This window comes from Gastrolobium bilobum, unplaced genomic scaffold (assembly GCF_033153095.1).
Source record: "Gastrolobium bilobum isolate Gb01-03AN ecotype WA unplaced genomic scaffold, APGP_CSIRO_Gbil_v1 utg1549, whole genome shotgun sequence".
Classification (NCBI taxonomy): domain Eukaryota; kingdom Viridiplantae; phylum Streptophyta; class Magnoliopsida; order Fabales; family Fabaceae; genus Gastrolobium; species Gastrolobium bilobum.
In genome coordinates this window covers 156,595-172,891 of record NW_026896367.1, presented here as the reverse complement: position 1 = coordinate 172,891, position 16,297 = coordinate 156,595, and the positions used below count along the sequence as shown (strand labels likewise).

Genomic DNA, 16,297 nt, shown 5'->3' with positions numbered 1-16,297 from the left:
ATCGAATTTGACCTACCTTTCCGTCCAGCTTTTCACTAAGCTTCGCACACATATATCTTAACATTTTTTTTCCAGCAGTCTCAACTCTCAAGAGCATGAGCCTCTAACAAATCATGTATAGGACATTTTGATTCTTTTGTCTAGTAGAAGGTAAGGTATTTTTGTACGTAAAAATAAAAACCAGTGAATTCTAGTAAACCACCTACAAATTATCTAGTGTTATATATATGTTTATGAGTGAAAATATCATATATTTAGATAGAAAAAGTGCTAATTAATTGTATAAGATATTGTGAATGTGTGTGGCAGAATTTAAGATGGTACTGGAATATATAATTATAGTTGAATCAACACAAATTCACAACACAATATCTCATACAACTATCTCTCCGTTAAAAAGAAAAACCACGACGCAATAAAGTAGAAATAAAAATGAGTATAATTAAAAGATCCAACTACATCAACAATTCCGTTGTAGTCTAGTTGGTCAGGATATTCGGCTCTCACCCGAAAGACCCGGGTTCAAGTCCCGGCAACGGAATATTGATTTTTTTTTCTCTCTTTCCTATTTTTTTTTTTTTTCCCATATATATTTTTTTCTACTTGAAGTCTTGAACTACATTTGAAGCTCTTGTACATTAGCTATTCCTCCTATAACAGATGAAACACATTACTTTGTCAACAGATGAAGCTCTTGCATATGTATTATTTACGATTACTAAGGAGTAAGAAACAAAACCCTTTGTCAACCTCGTCCTTTGTTGCACCAACCAAACACCAAACCGTCAATTTCGATCTTAACAATGTCATTGCCTCGAACAAACTCATCACCAACTATGTTCGATCTGGTGACACAGATTCTGCTGTCCGTGTGTTCGAGAGTATGAAAGTGAAGTCCACTGTTACCTGGAACTCTCTCCTTGCTGCCTTTGCCAAGAAACGTGGTAACTTCGAACATGCTCGCAAACTGTTTGAGAAAATTCCTGAACCAAATAGTGTTTCTTATAATATCATGTTGGCATGTCATTTGAACAATTTTGGCATCCACAATGCCCGTGGTTTCTTTGACAGCATGCCTGAGAAGGATACGGCGTCGTGGAACACCATGATTTCGGGTTATACTCAGGTTGGACTAATGGGCGAGGCACTCAAGTTGTTCTCTGCAATGCCAGAGAAGAATAGTGTCTCGTGGAGTGCAATGGTGTCGGGATATGTGGCTTGTGGGGATTTAGATTCTGCTGTGGAGTGTTTTTATGCTGCGCGGGTGAGGAGTGTGATTACTTGGACTGCCATGATCACTGGGTACATGAAGTTTGGGAGGGTTGAATCAGCAGAAAGATTGTTCCAGGAAATGTATTTCAAGACCTTGGTGACATGGAATGCTATGATTGCTGGATATGTTGAGAATGGCAGGGCAGAGGATGGGTTGAAGCTTTTCAAGACATTGTTAGAAACTGGGGCTAAGCCTAATTCTTTGAGCTTGACTAGTGTCTTGTTGGGTTGTAGTAATTTGTCAGCATTGCAGCTGGGTAAACAAGTTCATCAATTAGTTTGTAAATCTCCGTTGAGTAGTGATACGACGGCAGTAACATCGTTGATTAGCATGTATTCCAAGTGCGGGGATCTAAAGGATGCATGGAAATTATTTGTTCAGATTCCGCATAAAGATATTGTAACCTGGAATGCAATGATTTCTAGTTATGCTCAGCATGGAGCTGGTGAAAAAGCTCTTCATTTGTTTGATGAGATGAAAGAAGAAGGCATGAAGCCAGATTGGATTACTTTTGTTGCAGTATTATTAGCTTGTAACCATGCAGGATTGGTGGATCTTGGGGTCCAATACTTTAACGCAATAGTAAGGGATTATGGAGTTGAAACTAAGCCAGCACACTACGCATGCATGGTCGACCTTCTTGGTCGAGCTGGTAGGTTATCTGAGGCTGTAGACTTGATAAAAAGTATGCCTTTTAAGCCCCATCCTGCCATCTTTGGAACACTCTTAGGTGCTTGTAGGATCCATAAAAACTTACTCCTGGCTGAGTTTGCTGCCAAGAATCTGCTTGAGCTTGATCCAACTAGTGCAACTGGGTATGTTCAATTGGCTAATGTCTATGCAGCACAAAACAGATGGGACCATGTTGCTAGGATCCGAAAATCAATGAAAGAAAATAACGTAGTGAAGACACCTGGATTTAGCTGGATTGAAATAAACTGTGTGGTACATGAGTTTAGATCAAGTGACAGATTGCACCCTGAATTGGCTTCTATACACGAAAAACTAAATGAATTGGAGAAGAAAATGAAGTTAGCCGGCTATGTGCCAGATCTTGAATTTGCATTGCATGATGTCGGAGAGGAGCTTAAAGAACAGCTTCTTTTATGGCATAGTGAGAAATTGGCAATTGCATTTGGACTTCTAAAGGTACCTTCAGGGGTTCCAATCCGGGTGTTCAAAAACTTGAGAGTTTGTGGAGATTGTCACTCTGCAATCAAGTACATCTCAGCTATAGAAGGAAGAGAAATTATTGTTAGGGATACCTCTAGGTTTCATCATTTCAAGGATGGGTTCTGCTCCTGCAGCGATTACTGGTAAGCTTGCTAGTGTGCAGCCTGTTATTGAATTTAAGGGTATGCTTTTATTGCAAGAGCAATGCTGTCATGCTATTCACCTTGAAGTTGATTTGGTTCAGCTATACACAGACAGGAATACTATGCTAGAGATTCAGAACAGTGCGCTTAATTTCTCTAGTATCGCATAAAATTTCCAGTTGAACTAGTTGGCTATGGCGCTGAAAATTAACTTCAAGTCCTTTCACCCACACCTTACTTGTTAGCTATCCTTTTGGACAGTTGTAAGGTCCATTCCACAGGCTCTCGACAGACTAGGACTAAGAGAAAAAACAATTGATTGTTGTTTTTTCAGCACCCCGAGAATAAATACTTACCCAAATGCAGCCTTAAGAAGGACGAACACTTGTAACGTCAAAATAAAAAAGCTACAATTTACAAAAAAAAAAAAAAAAGCCACACGGATTGTGTTGGGAGTTCCAACTATAGTCATCTGGAAACTGACCCTGAGAAGACAGTTGCTCATCTATCTATTATGGCACAAGTATCTATTGCTTGCTGTGTGGCTTGCACTTCAAGTTGTGGATGCTGGAGTCACTAGGAAACAGAGCCAACATGTAATCTTCTCGTTGGACATTGGATTGTTGAATTGGGGGATTCTACACTACATGGGGTAGTCCTGCCCCGAATTGATTTGGCATTTTTAGTATATTTTAACTTTTTTAACATTATTTAAATTATTATTTTTAATATAAAAAATTATTCTCTGATTGTGGCTGTAGTTAGGATAGTGTTTCCCGAATTGAATCTATCACGTGCACCAATTGCTTAACCGAATGACATAAAAGCGCTTTCTTACTATAGAATACTAATTGAAGAACTGTGAATCAGAATTCAGAACATAATATATATGCCGTCCTATCTTGGTGACTTTAGAGATGTTCTTCCTAGAGCCTAAAATATACCCAATAATTAATGCAGAAGATACGCACTAACTGATAACAGAACAGAATGAAATGATAATAAGTGAATCTTCTTTAAAATAGATGATAAAAAAAATCCTGTTTTCTATCTATTGTATTTCATAAACTTACGAGCGTGGATCCGATTGACAAGATTTTACTCCTACAGAGTCCAGTAAACGAATACGCGAAGAAGCGATTGCATAAGGTAAAATGTGCTTGGGACAAAGAACAAGGCAAATACTGCTATTCACCAATATTCCTAATTTGTACAATGTTTTTTTAAAATCAAATACATTGAAAAGAATGGAAGTTTTAACAACGAGCTGAACGATAAGGAGCAAATCACGACGAACAATCTTCATATTAAAGTATTATGTAAAAAACTAGTTTTACATGCCACTGAGACACATAAACGTCTACGACCACGAATACTTCGCCTCTAAGACGAGCAGCAACCAGACTTCTGGTTCACTGGCTGTCCTCGAATTTGGACTGTTGGAGGCCTGGCATTGTTCACTGGTTGGCTTGCCATTCTGTGGGAAATAGCCAAGGACAAGCAAATAGGTCAATATAAGTTGGTCAGTATCCATTCACTAAACAAAATTCATTCAACTCCACAAACTAAAACAAAGAGCTCGTAGCAGAAAAAAGACGTCCTTTCCTGACAAATTTAATGACATTTCTTTTTTTAATTTTAGTTTTGCAGTATTCCCAACCCGGTAGGTGAGAGACCAATCCCTCGTTATAAGGTCAGGTGCCACAAAGGTCGGAATTCCTCTCAACGAGATTCATCTGTATTATATATATATATATATATAATACACATGAATCTCGGAATCAAACCAAAGCTCACATGCTTAAGGGACCAAGGCCCCTTCAACTCACACCTACACACATTGGTATTATATTTAATGAAATGACACACGGAAATACAGCACCTGTTCTTTATTTCAGCAGCCATGGCCATGAAAGCCTGTTCCACATTGGTGGCATTTTTAGCACTAGTTTCCATGAAAGGAATCCCAATTTCATCCGCAAATGCCTGAAAAATAAAAATGAGCACAAACTTCAAAACATCAGGCAAAAGGAAGGATTCAACAGATGTCAGGGGGACATATATACAATATAAACAAATTTAGAATCACCTTTGCTGTCTCGTAGGACACAACTTTATTTGCTGTGAGATCACACTTGTTTCCAACTAAAAGCTTGTTAACGTTTTCACTTGCATAACGGTCAATTTCATTCAGCCACTGCTTAACATTGTTGAAGCTCTCTTGGTCAGTGACATCATAAACAACCTGCAAAAAAGGTAACTGGATTACACCAGTGTTTCCCATAATAAAAAAATGGAAATTGCTGGGGAAAGACCAGTTTAAAAAGACTCACAATAATGCCATGAGCCCCACGATAGTAGCTGCTAGTGATTGTACGGAAACGTTCTTGACCAGCAGTGTCCCACTATACATTAAAAAAGTGCAGAAAAATTTGTCAATAATCACAGAATACAACAAAACAACAACCCCAGATCAATGGGGCAGGATGTTTGAAAAAAAAAAAAATCCTACTTTTTATGTCTAATCTCAAGCCCTCAAATATTACTGTTCCAATGAACCAAGGACAGAATTGGTGACTGGAAACAACTTAGAATGAGTCTCGTAGTAAATAAACCATATGATAATTACAATAAATATAAAGAAAAAAAAAGGAAGTGAGACATTCTTGAGTTCATGGGAGAAAACTTCAGATTGAGCATTTTTTCTAGGCACATTCAAAATGACTTTTATACAAATAATTGAGACAATTTAAAGATGTAATTTAGATGTCGAAAACAAATTTGCATATAATCATTAAAACATTCCTATCAGAATAAAAAATAACCAAGTCAAAGTTCAACATTAAAATAACATTACTATCATAGACTTACAATTTGAAGTTTAATCGTCTTCCCGTCCTGTTCCACAGTGCGGATTTTCTACACAAGGCAGCATGGTAAATGAATTGTTACATATTTGTGTTGAAAGTAACATGGAAATAAGGTTAAATGGTGGATACGAATTCTTACAAAGTCCACTCCAATGGTACTGATATAGCTGTCAAGGTATGAATCATCCTGTTTCCAAACAAAATAAATATTAAGAAATGTAACTTATCTTTCAAAATATACTCTAAGAAAATACTTTTGTTTAACATTGCAAACAAATTAATGATTACCACTGACACCATATGTAAACCATGCATTCTCTAATTCACAGTAACAGAATAGTGGGACTACTCAACTTCGTCTTTCATTAATTAAACAAAAAAAATGACCATAAAACACAGTACACCTAAAGAGGGAAGAAGTAAAAGGACATAAGCTTAGAACTTACAGCAAACCTCAGGAGGAGACATGACTTGCCTACACCAGAATCTCCAATCAGCAAAAGCTTGAACAAATAATCACTGCAAACAACACAGTGATCTCCAATCAAAGAAAGGAAAAAACTAAGGAACCGTCTATCCTTTTTCTAAGAGGAAGACCAGGGATACAGGAACATAACACAAGCACACGAGCCACAAAAAATGACTGTCTAAAAGGGTAGATTGCGGGTTACTATGTATATAGGACATCATTCATATAGTAGATTAAGTCATTCACCTACAACACATTCTTCACTATTAAATTTGTCTCGAGATTTGTATAAAATATTTGTCTACGCAAGTTCACATGAACTTCAAAAGCTTTGCACAAAAGTTGTGTTTTTCCCCATAAAACTTTTGTCCATTTAGCATTACCATAGTAGATTGTAGTAGACATTTATCGATCTCAGCAACAATCAATAACTAAAAATGTCTTTAAATTTTTAAATCAATTAGTTTTAGGAAGGACCACTTGTTGCCCAACCAGCACATCCATAGATCTATCTATAAAACTTCAACAATCCCCTTATTCACATCAGTAAAAAAATCTAATCGCAGAAGAATCAAACTATAACAATCCCCAGTTAGAATACAGTATCACTAATCACCATCACCGAATAAAATGAAACCATGTTGTTCCTCCTCCAAATAACTTTTTTAAGTCAGTCATTGCTGTTGGTATTCTTTCGCGGTATTATTTTTCAAGAAATTCACAAGTCACAACCATCACCGAGTCCTGAGAATTCACACATGTTTAGCTTAAGTACAAGTTGTCATGTTTTGCTATACACTACCCAATTTCTGCAATTACAACATCATTACACAAAAAATGATAAAACAAATCCTTTCTAAAATTAAAAATGTTTTTATGAAAATCCCCAAACCGGATCAGAGAATCAAAACATTTTTAAAATAGCCCAAACATAATTGAACACGCGCAAACGGATCTATCATCTAAAGAAACAGATCTAAATCAGCGAGGAAGTTTCCAGAAGCACGATCCACTACAACGTCCGAAACAAATTTCATCAACCACGTAAAACAAAACCGAATCAGCACTTCGCAAAACACAAAATTCACCACCAACACACGACGACTGAGGCAGATCTAATGGAGCTTGGTTTAGATAAAAAAAACAACGATCCTAACGGGATTTTCGAGAATTGAAGCAGAAACGGAAACAGCGAAGAGAAATGGAACTTACTATTCAGGATTCATGGTGGTGCGAGGTGGGAAACGATATGAATCGGAAAGGACTCGACGGGAAACAGATGAATAAGGGTATGTCGGCGAGAGGAGTGACCGGAATCTCAGATCGTCGCCGGAGAAAGAGAACAGAGAATTTGATTAGAGAGAGAAGAGAGAATATGGAAGAAGAAATCGAAGAAACGTGTGAAGGAGTGGCGCTTTAAAATGACCCGCGGGTGTCGGGGTCTACGAGTCAAGGGTGCGAGTGGGGTGACGTATCAACAGGATCACCGGCTTGCCACGTGCCCTGCACCGTGTTTCCATTTACCATATTGGATATTTTCTTCTTCTCACTTGATAATAGCCATGTTGTTCGTATTTGCTTTTAAAAAAACAAAAATTGACAATTTTTTGAAATTCTGAATAAGATGTTTAAATGGGCTAGGCCAAGTTTAGCTTAAATAAATTAGACTTATTTAAAATATTTTAGGTCTAATTTGGTCGGTTAATTTTATCTATGTTTAAATTATAAATCTAATTTGATCTATATTTAAAAAATAAAAGTTAGTTAGTTAATTTATTTAAGCCTGTTAGTCATTCAATAATTAAAAAAATAATTAAAATAATATTATTTTATTATTTAAAATTATTAAAATAATTATTTTATTATTTTAAATTATTAAAATAATTATTTTATTTAAAATATATAATATAATATAAGCGACGTATAAATCTATAAGTCCCGTATATAAGTTTAATTGGCTGAACCTGATTTAATATAGATTGAGTGGTAAGTCTTTATTAAATCTAGAGGTGGCAAAGCGAGCGCCCCGCCCCGCCTCACCCCGCCATCAATCCGCCAAAAAATGAGTCAGTCCCCCTCCCCCCTCTTTTGAAAGTGGGCTGAAAAACTCAGCTCGTCCCGCCCCGTTTGGCGGGTTGGCCCGCCAGCCCGATCCTATTTTACACTGACCCGTCTCGGTCCGCATATGCCAGCCATAAACCCGCCAAAAAATGAGCCCGCCCCGCCCTACCCCGCTTTTCAGATGGATTAAAAAACTCAACCCGTCTCGTCCCGTTTGACGGGTTGGACGAGTTGGTCCACCGAGCCGAGCTCGTTTTGCCGGCTCTAATTAAACCGTCTACTTATTTACATCTCTATTCCCATTTTTCTCATTATAAATAGGTTAAATTGGCTAGTTAATGGTTACGGAATCTGCCAAATATTGTGATTGGAGCATTAAAAGTGCGTTTTGATGGTTTTTTTTTTAAAGATGTTTCGTTTTTTCAAAAGAGAAAAAGTTTTTTTGGTTATTTTATGTATTTGGATATGATTTTTTTTAAAAAGAAAATAGAATTTAAAAAAAATTAAAAAAAGTATCTTTTTTAAAAGTCAGAATTCCTTGTTTCTGGAATAAAAATAAAAATGAAGAGTCAAATAATTTTTTTTAAATTCAATTTTATCGTAACTCACACCGTTCACATACTTTTTTAATAATTTTATATATAAAAAGTATTTATTAAATTATTATTATTTTGATACAAAATACTTATTAATTTTAACATTTAAATAAATTTTTTATTTTAAAGTATTTTTTATATATTTAATCTAAACGTAAAATAATTTTAACTTTTAACAAAAGTCATTCTAAAAACACAATTCATAAAAAATTATTTTTTAAAAGCACATTCAAACTAGCTCTAAGTTAGTTAAACGAAATTCATAACAAGATGTGCAAGTAAGTTGCTTAACAAAGTGCTTGGACAACTATCAAAGTAAAATCATATATCCCTTTGCAGTCCTTTGTCGTGATAGATAAGCTTCACTCTTGTAAAATTATTCTTTCATTAAAATAGATATGCTTAGTAGAAATATAAAAGATAATAGTATAAATAATATATAGTATTTTCTTATGTGCTTACTAAGAAAAAAAGGAAAATATTCTTTTTAATATTAACTGTGGAAAATTAAGAAAAAAATTTTATTTAAGTGCGTTACCGATATAAAAAGTTTTATATTGTGATCTAATAATAAATTACCATATCATTTAATGAAGTTAAAATATTATGTGTTATCAAAATCATTAAATGATATTAGAAGTGGACAAAGGATAATAATTTTGAGTAGTTTGCATAAGTTATAGATCCGAATATATTATTGTTGTGTAAAAAAAAAAAGATTAATGTTTCTTATAACAGTAAATAAAATTATTTCTTATAAAAAAAAATATGTGACACCTATTGAAGAAAAGAGAGAGAAAAAGAAAATATGAGGTAAAAGATAAAATTATTTCCACAAGATAGAAAACACTAATTCCGAAATTATTGTCATCTAATGATGTGCCATCACATTATTTCATGACTTTGACTATGAATATATTATTAAACTGCAGTGTGAAATTATTTCGTTAACAATATCAAAAGTAAATTTTAAAAAGATACACCTAGGTTTAATTTTGGAAATTATTTTAGAAACTTAAAAAAATGATATCTTAAAGGCTGTTTAAAAGAATTGGAAGATAAGATCGTATCCCATAAAAAATTGATGTATGTTCTCACATTATAATAATAAATAAATATTGTCTTCTGTTGAAGGCGTTACGATGTCCACTTTTTGGTTAAGATGGCGGCATCTGTGTTGACAATTGCATCAATGTACATTATGATCCTATCCTTATGTATTGGTCTATTGGATACATCATATATTTTAGAGTTTTATTAATATCATGTTAGAAGAGATAAGTTATCTCATGTCATATAGATAAATTTATGGGCTCCACCACTTAAAAGATAAAAAGAAAAAACATGACACAGTCATCTAAAGATGTGTAGGAGAGAAATTTATTACATGTAGCATAAGAGTAATTTTTTTCTATATTTTATATTAAAAAAGAACGATGGTTATAGTCTCGTAACAAAGTAACGAACATAGGGGGACGGACAACCTTAAACTTAAGTAAATTCAAAAAATAAAAGTTAAAAGACAAATATTTTAAAATTTTAAAATTATAAACAAATAACGTGCAAATAATTTAAATAAAATTTTTAAAATATGAAAAAAAATAAAAATTAAGATTATGAAAAAAATATGCATGATTAATTTGAAAGCCCCAACCCCATATATTGAATTAGAATTTACTTTTGTAAGAGCGATTAATTTTTTCAGTGTACTCTCCTTCAAAAAAATGACATGCGTCATTTTCTGATTTTTCTTCCTTTATATTCCAAATTTATTTTTTGAAATAGTTATATATATTGTTTTATAATTTTATATTTTTAATCTATATTTTTTAATTTTATTTGAACTAATTATGCACATGTCTTTTATATTTTAAAATATTTAATTAAATATTTTTTAATTTATTTTTATATTTTTTCTGGAGTTTAAAATTATCCGCATAATGCAAGAGATACTTATTAGTTTGACTTTAAAATTTAAAAAATTTAATGATTTGTGCTACGTATTTTTTATAATAATTAGTTTAAAAATTAAATTATTATAAAAAATATTATGATTTAATGTATAAATGTCAATTTATGCCAATAAGTTTATTCCCCTTTAAATTTCCTTTCAGGTTGATTTTTTTTTCTCAATCCCTCTTACATGAGAAGATAAGAATAAGATTAAAGTATAACATGAAATGCTTACCAAAAAAAAAAAAGTATAACATGAAATAACAGTAAAAAAAGACAAAAGAGAGTAAAACATAGGAATATAAAATTAATAAGGGAGAGGTTATAGTTACTACCTCTTATTGTTACTACTAAATCATAATCGTTGATTTCCGTCAATCTAACGGTTATAATATATTGGAAATTAATAATTAATTAATAAGTATGACCCAATAATTAGATTGACAGAAATCAACGGTTATGATTTAGTAGTAACAATAAGAGGTAGTAACTATAACATTTTTCAATTGATAAATATATTGTTCAGGAATAAACATTTATGTCTAGCAGGATAGCTAGTATTTGTATCTATGGAGCTTATGGTAAAGATGACAGGCAATGAGAAGTTCTGCACCTTAGGCCAAATGGGTGTGTGTGTGTGTGTGTGTGAGTCACCTGCATGGATAGGATATGCTCTGAGCACAAGTGTGTAGGTTATAGCCATGGTGGCAAATCTTGTGAATAGTAAGATAAGTTATGAGATGAGTCCCCCTCTTGTTAGCTATAGGAGGTCATATATAGATGAAATGCACTAAGAAATTATGCCCCTAGTGAGTAGTTGCAGAAGACTTAATGGTATGATGCAATACCTAGTGGGTGGTTATTTGTAGTGGATAGAAGTTAGGGGAGAGTGGTGGAATGAGATGCTCCATGTAGTGAGGATAGGAAGTGGGAACCACTTAAATGGTCCATAACATAAGCCCCACAGCCTGGCATTGCGCATAGTCGAAATGTCGGGGTGAAAGTAAAGCCCTTGTGCCTATCAAATAGTGTTTAGTGTTGTGAAAAAGGATAAGAATGCTGGGGAAATCCAGTTTGTGACTGCTTCCGGATTCCAGATTGCTTAATCGTGTTGCTTGTTGGTTATAGTCGTCTCCGGGTTTGTAATTGCTTTCGAGTTTGAAGCGGGATGTGATTTCTCGGATTTGTAAGCTTAGACCTGTAATAAATAAAAACAATAATTGTTTATTGCGTACCTGAGTAGGGTGTGAGAACCCTATATGATGATGTCTTGTGCGCTAATTATGATCATTCAGAATCAAATGTTCAATAATTTTATCAGTTTAGATTAGGAAAAGGGCGTGCGCCCATGGGGCTATCTTCTGGCGGCAAGAGACTTATATTTTTCCGCTTTCAAGTAGGAATTGAACGGGTGCCCAAGAGGCCAAATTTTGGCGGCAAAGGACTTTTATTTGCCCGCTTCCGAGTAGGAATTTAACGGGTGTCCAAGAGGCCATATTTTGGCGGCAAGGGACTTTTATTTGCTCGCTTTCGAGTAGGAATTGAATGAGTGCCAAGAGGCCATATTTTGGGGGCAATGGATTTTTATTTGTAGCCGGATTGTGATTGCTTCATTCGTGATTTGTGATGCTAGTTGATATGTTTCCCCCTGGAAAACATGAAACATGCAACTTGCAAGGAAGATGTCAATCAATCTTTAGAGTAAAAAACTCTACAAACAAAAGGAAAAGATAGAATAATTTAAGATACGACTTATACTGTGCAAGTTGCTGATTTTCCAAATTTGGGACACGGATGATGAGAGCAATTACTAATAAATGCTCTGGATTTCTTGGTATGCTAACTTCACTTTCTTGCTTTGGGATATTGATCATTGTCGATAATTGTTGAAAATTGCTATAACATGATTCACGATATATAATGAATGAGTATTATATGTAGAACCCATATATATCATAAATGTATCACACATATATACAATTAAACATAGATTTTCCCTTTGGCAATAAATATTAAACTATAACATCACGTTGCCTTCCTTTTTAAAGTAATGACGTGTAGGTAATACAAAAAATGATATAACCTGCTATAAATTGCAAATGATATTAAATTCATGCATTTTATTACATCCTAACTTTTACATCCCTATAAAGTCGGGTCCATGTAAAAATAATTTTATCCTTATTATTGAGATATGTAACTGTAGAAGCCGTGAATAATGCTCTAGTAATAGGCTTTGCATTTAGTGGGTCTTGTATTAACGAGAGGTTAAAAATGCCTAAAATAATTATTCATACATGTCTTTTGAAAAAGTCTTTAAAGTCTCTTTAATTTTAAAACGTCTTTTAAAATCTGTAAGATTTTTTATCTCAAAAAAATCTTTTGAAATCCTAATCCAATATACTCTTTTAGAATCATCACTCATCATGGCTTAGGCCCCTCTTTGTAGACCAAAAAAAGGGATTCATTCATCACTCGTCAAATAAGGAGAATTTGCCCAATTTAATTACCGGAAGTTCTATTCTTCAAGGTCACTCAAATGGAGACCACCTACTCAAATTTATCATTTCATCAAAACCTTCACGTAGGAACTCTTTCTTGAGTCTAAGAATCGTAGTTTGAAAAATAAGGACAGTCCGGCCAATTCAACCAATTGGATCAATAATGGATCGCGTCACTGATCTGGTCATCAGTCATCACATATAAAGTGCGCGCCCTAGTAAAATGCTAACAAAAAGCTAGAGGATAAGAACGAATAATACATTAAAAAATAATAATAATACCGTAATAACTTAATAGAAGCTAATTTTATATAAATATCTAACACATATTTATTATTCAGACTTGACCATATTATTATCTCGTGCACTGTCTGTTATGTGGGTGCTGCGTCTTCTGATAGGTTAAATTTGCGTGTAATGTTATTTTTACATCAATTTTATTGTATCATTTTCAAATTTATTATTTTTTGAATAATAAAAAAACATTTTAATACATTCTATTTTTATTTTTTTTTCCCTCCATATTAACAAAGTGTAAAAATAATTTTTTTTTGTGAGTGTGTATAAATAACATTACCCCAAATATGTAGTATGGTTCTCTGATAATTAATATGGTGCTGCCTAATTGGTTGAGTGTAGTGTAAATAGTGCTAACAGCTAGCCTGCTACCTAACACTTATGATAGATTCCGAATCAATAAATAATTAAAGGGTTTTATAATAATTACGTTGTAGGAAAAGTGATTGTGTAATGTTATAGAGATTCGTTTTGCATGCCATAATTTTTTTTTTTGCTTTAAAAAGTGTGGGTCCCACAAAATGTTGTGTGTGTAGGAAAGTTTTTCTGGTCATGTTAAAGGACAAACTAAAACCCCATAATTAAATTAGAATCTTATACCAAAATTTTATCATGGGGTTTACATTTCTGCAGTTGTTGTACGTGCAGCAATCAAATACTTGTCATATATATACTTAAAAGCATTAAATGCGAGGGATTATAACCATACAAAGGATAGAAGCATTAAATGTGAGAAAATATAACCATACACCTGTCGTTGATATACGTAAAGTGACTGAAGAAATGATTTTATTTTTTATTATTTAAATAATATTAATATATACTTAAACTTACACAAAGAAAATAATTAAATAAACCATTTTTATTGTGTATCCTCCTAAAGTTACAACCTGCGAGAATATATATAAGGATTAATATTTATTATATTATAGGACATAAAATTATTTTTTCATACATATACAATTATGTAGGATCCATATAGATTATATGAAGAAAAGAGAAAAAAAAAATAAATCTCATATATTTTTATATATATATATAAGAAATAAAATTATCTCTTATAATATAAGAAATATTATATATATATATATATATATATATATATATATATGAGTAAGATTATATTTACAAATTTTTGGTTTACAAATTATTGCAAACTACATTAAATATGACCGATCATATTTAGTGTAATTTATAAATAGATCATTCCCTTCTATATATATATATATTGGTTTTAAAACAAATATTATATAAAATCAGCCACATAAATTTGTTTGTGGAGCTGCATCTTTTACGTTGAGATAGACGATGAAACGATGAGCACATTCGGGCTTGAGGCTTCTATAAATGCTTCTCTATTGGTGCAAGCAAAATAAATTATCCGCAATGTCCCATCATTTTATTTTATTAATTAACTGTTACATCTTCAGCATCTATTTAATCTTTGAGAAATGTTTTTCTCAAGTTATATAAATTTTTTTATCTCATGTTACAGACACATTGCAATCTCAGCCAGCGTTTCTTTTTCTTTTTTTCTTTTCTTTTAACCGTGGGATTCACCCAATTATATCTCTACATGATATAATATTATCTCATGTAGCATGAGAAAAGCATTACCCTTAATCTTTTATGTAGAATCCTGTATATTTTGCAAGCGAAAATTATTATATAAGTTTACGTACCGGAATAGTGAACCAAAATGTCACTGTTTATTAATATTTTATCTAAATATCACTCGAACAGTGTTATTTTTCAATATGCAACGCAGGCAAGTTCGCTACAGTGTCCAGCGAACTTGGTAGCCAATGATTTCGTCACACGTGACACATTTTCGCAAAAAAAATTGTCTGCCACGTGTCCAAGTTCGCTACGACTGGTAGCGAACTTGGTAGCTAATGATTTCGTGACACGTGGAACACTTTTGCAGGAAAAGCTGACTGGACAAAGTTCGTTACCAGGGGTAGCGAACTTGGTGTGCTTTGTGGCACAATCTCGTTGCCCGATCAGAATAATGTTTCAATCACAATAAAAAAAATAGAAAACGAAGGGAAATGACAATTAATTGTGATTAATGTATTAATCACAACTAATGTACCAATCACCAATCACAATTAATGTGTCAATTACCAATTTACCATTCATGTAACACCTCGTATATATCCGGTAGTGTTATCATTACATCGTATTAAGCTACACTTAATTAAAAATGCGGAATATTCTTTTTCTTTTCAATTAGGACGTCATTATCAATTACTAACTTGATTACTTAATCAATTTCATAAAATATCATCTGAATGTAAATTGCAATAAGACATCTACTGAAATATCTCAATATATAAATAAGGTGAGTATCTAAATCACATATCTACATCACGTAGTCCGGACAATATCCCGATACATTATTACAACTCCAAATAAAACTAAGACATAACTAGTCTATGTGTCATGGACAATCCTCGTGCTCACCAAATCAACAACGTCTCAACAAGATAATCATAAACATAAAATGAAGCTCAAAGCATAAAAGCAGCATGCATATCCAGCATCCAACAAGTCAGCATATAATATCATCAATATCTAACTCAGCTCCGACCTCCTGCCGCCTGAGGTCTCAACATTACCAGAACCTGAAATAAGCATTCCCCAAACGTGGGGTGAGATCTCTAAACAATAAATCTCAGTAGGACAAGGGGTCCTCAAGGATCTTCCACCCCAAGCTCACTTACATGTGCAATATAAGTTTTAAAAGCATTTATATCAATATCAGTTCCAAAACTATGCAGTGCAACATATATTCATGCCATGTGTGTTTATCACTATTCTACTGGCCAGAGAAATGCAAGAATATGTATATCACCCACATGTAGTACAAGGAACATTGTTTGCACCTCACCCACAGCCTCACCATGTTGTATGTACTACATACTCAGGCTTACCGTATAGGTGGAACACCACATACAT

General features: G+C 33.4%; 2 protein-coding genes and 1 non-coding gene across 3 annotated transcripts; 2 read left to right on the top strand and 1 right to left on the bottom strand.

Annotated features, from left to right (window-relative positions):
* The first annotated feature begins 468 nt into the window (after window positions 1-468).
* Window positions 469-541, top strand: TRNAE-CUC (transfer RNA glutamic acid (anticodon CUC)). The gene has a single exon. It is a non-coding gene; the product is annotated as a tRNA-Glu (tRNA).
* A 144-nt stretch (window positions 542-685) lies between these two features.
* Window positions 686-2,717, top strand: LOC133299385 (pentatricopeptide repeat-containing protein At4g16835, mitochondrial). Its single transcript, XM_061498841.1, has one exon. It carries the CDS (start codon window positions 686-688, stop codon window positions 2,591-2,593), a length of 1,908 nt encoding a protein of 635 aa, XP_061354825.1. The 3' UTR covers window positions 2,594-2,717.
* A 1,032-nt stretch (window positions 2,718-3,749) lies between these two features.
* Window positions 3,750-7,337, bottom strand: LOC133299390 (ras-related protein RABD2c). The gene is made up of 8 exons (XM_061498846.1): window positions 7,141-7,337; window positions 5,906-5,978; window positions 5,599-5,646; window positions 5,461-5,508; window positions 4,923-4,994; window positions 4,679-4,834; window positions 4,472-4,575; window positions 3,750-4,066 (listed from the first exon to the last, which is right to left on the bottom strand). The coding sequence occupies exons 1-8, from the start codon at window positions 7,152-7,154 to the stop codon at window positions 3,973-3,975; spliced, it is 609 nt and encodes a 202-aa protein (XP_061354830.1). The 5' UTR covers window positions 7,155-7,337; the 3' UTR covers window positions 3,750-3,972.
* Between the last annotated feature and the right edge of the window lie 8,960 nt (window positions 7,338-16,297).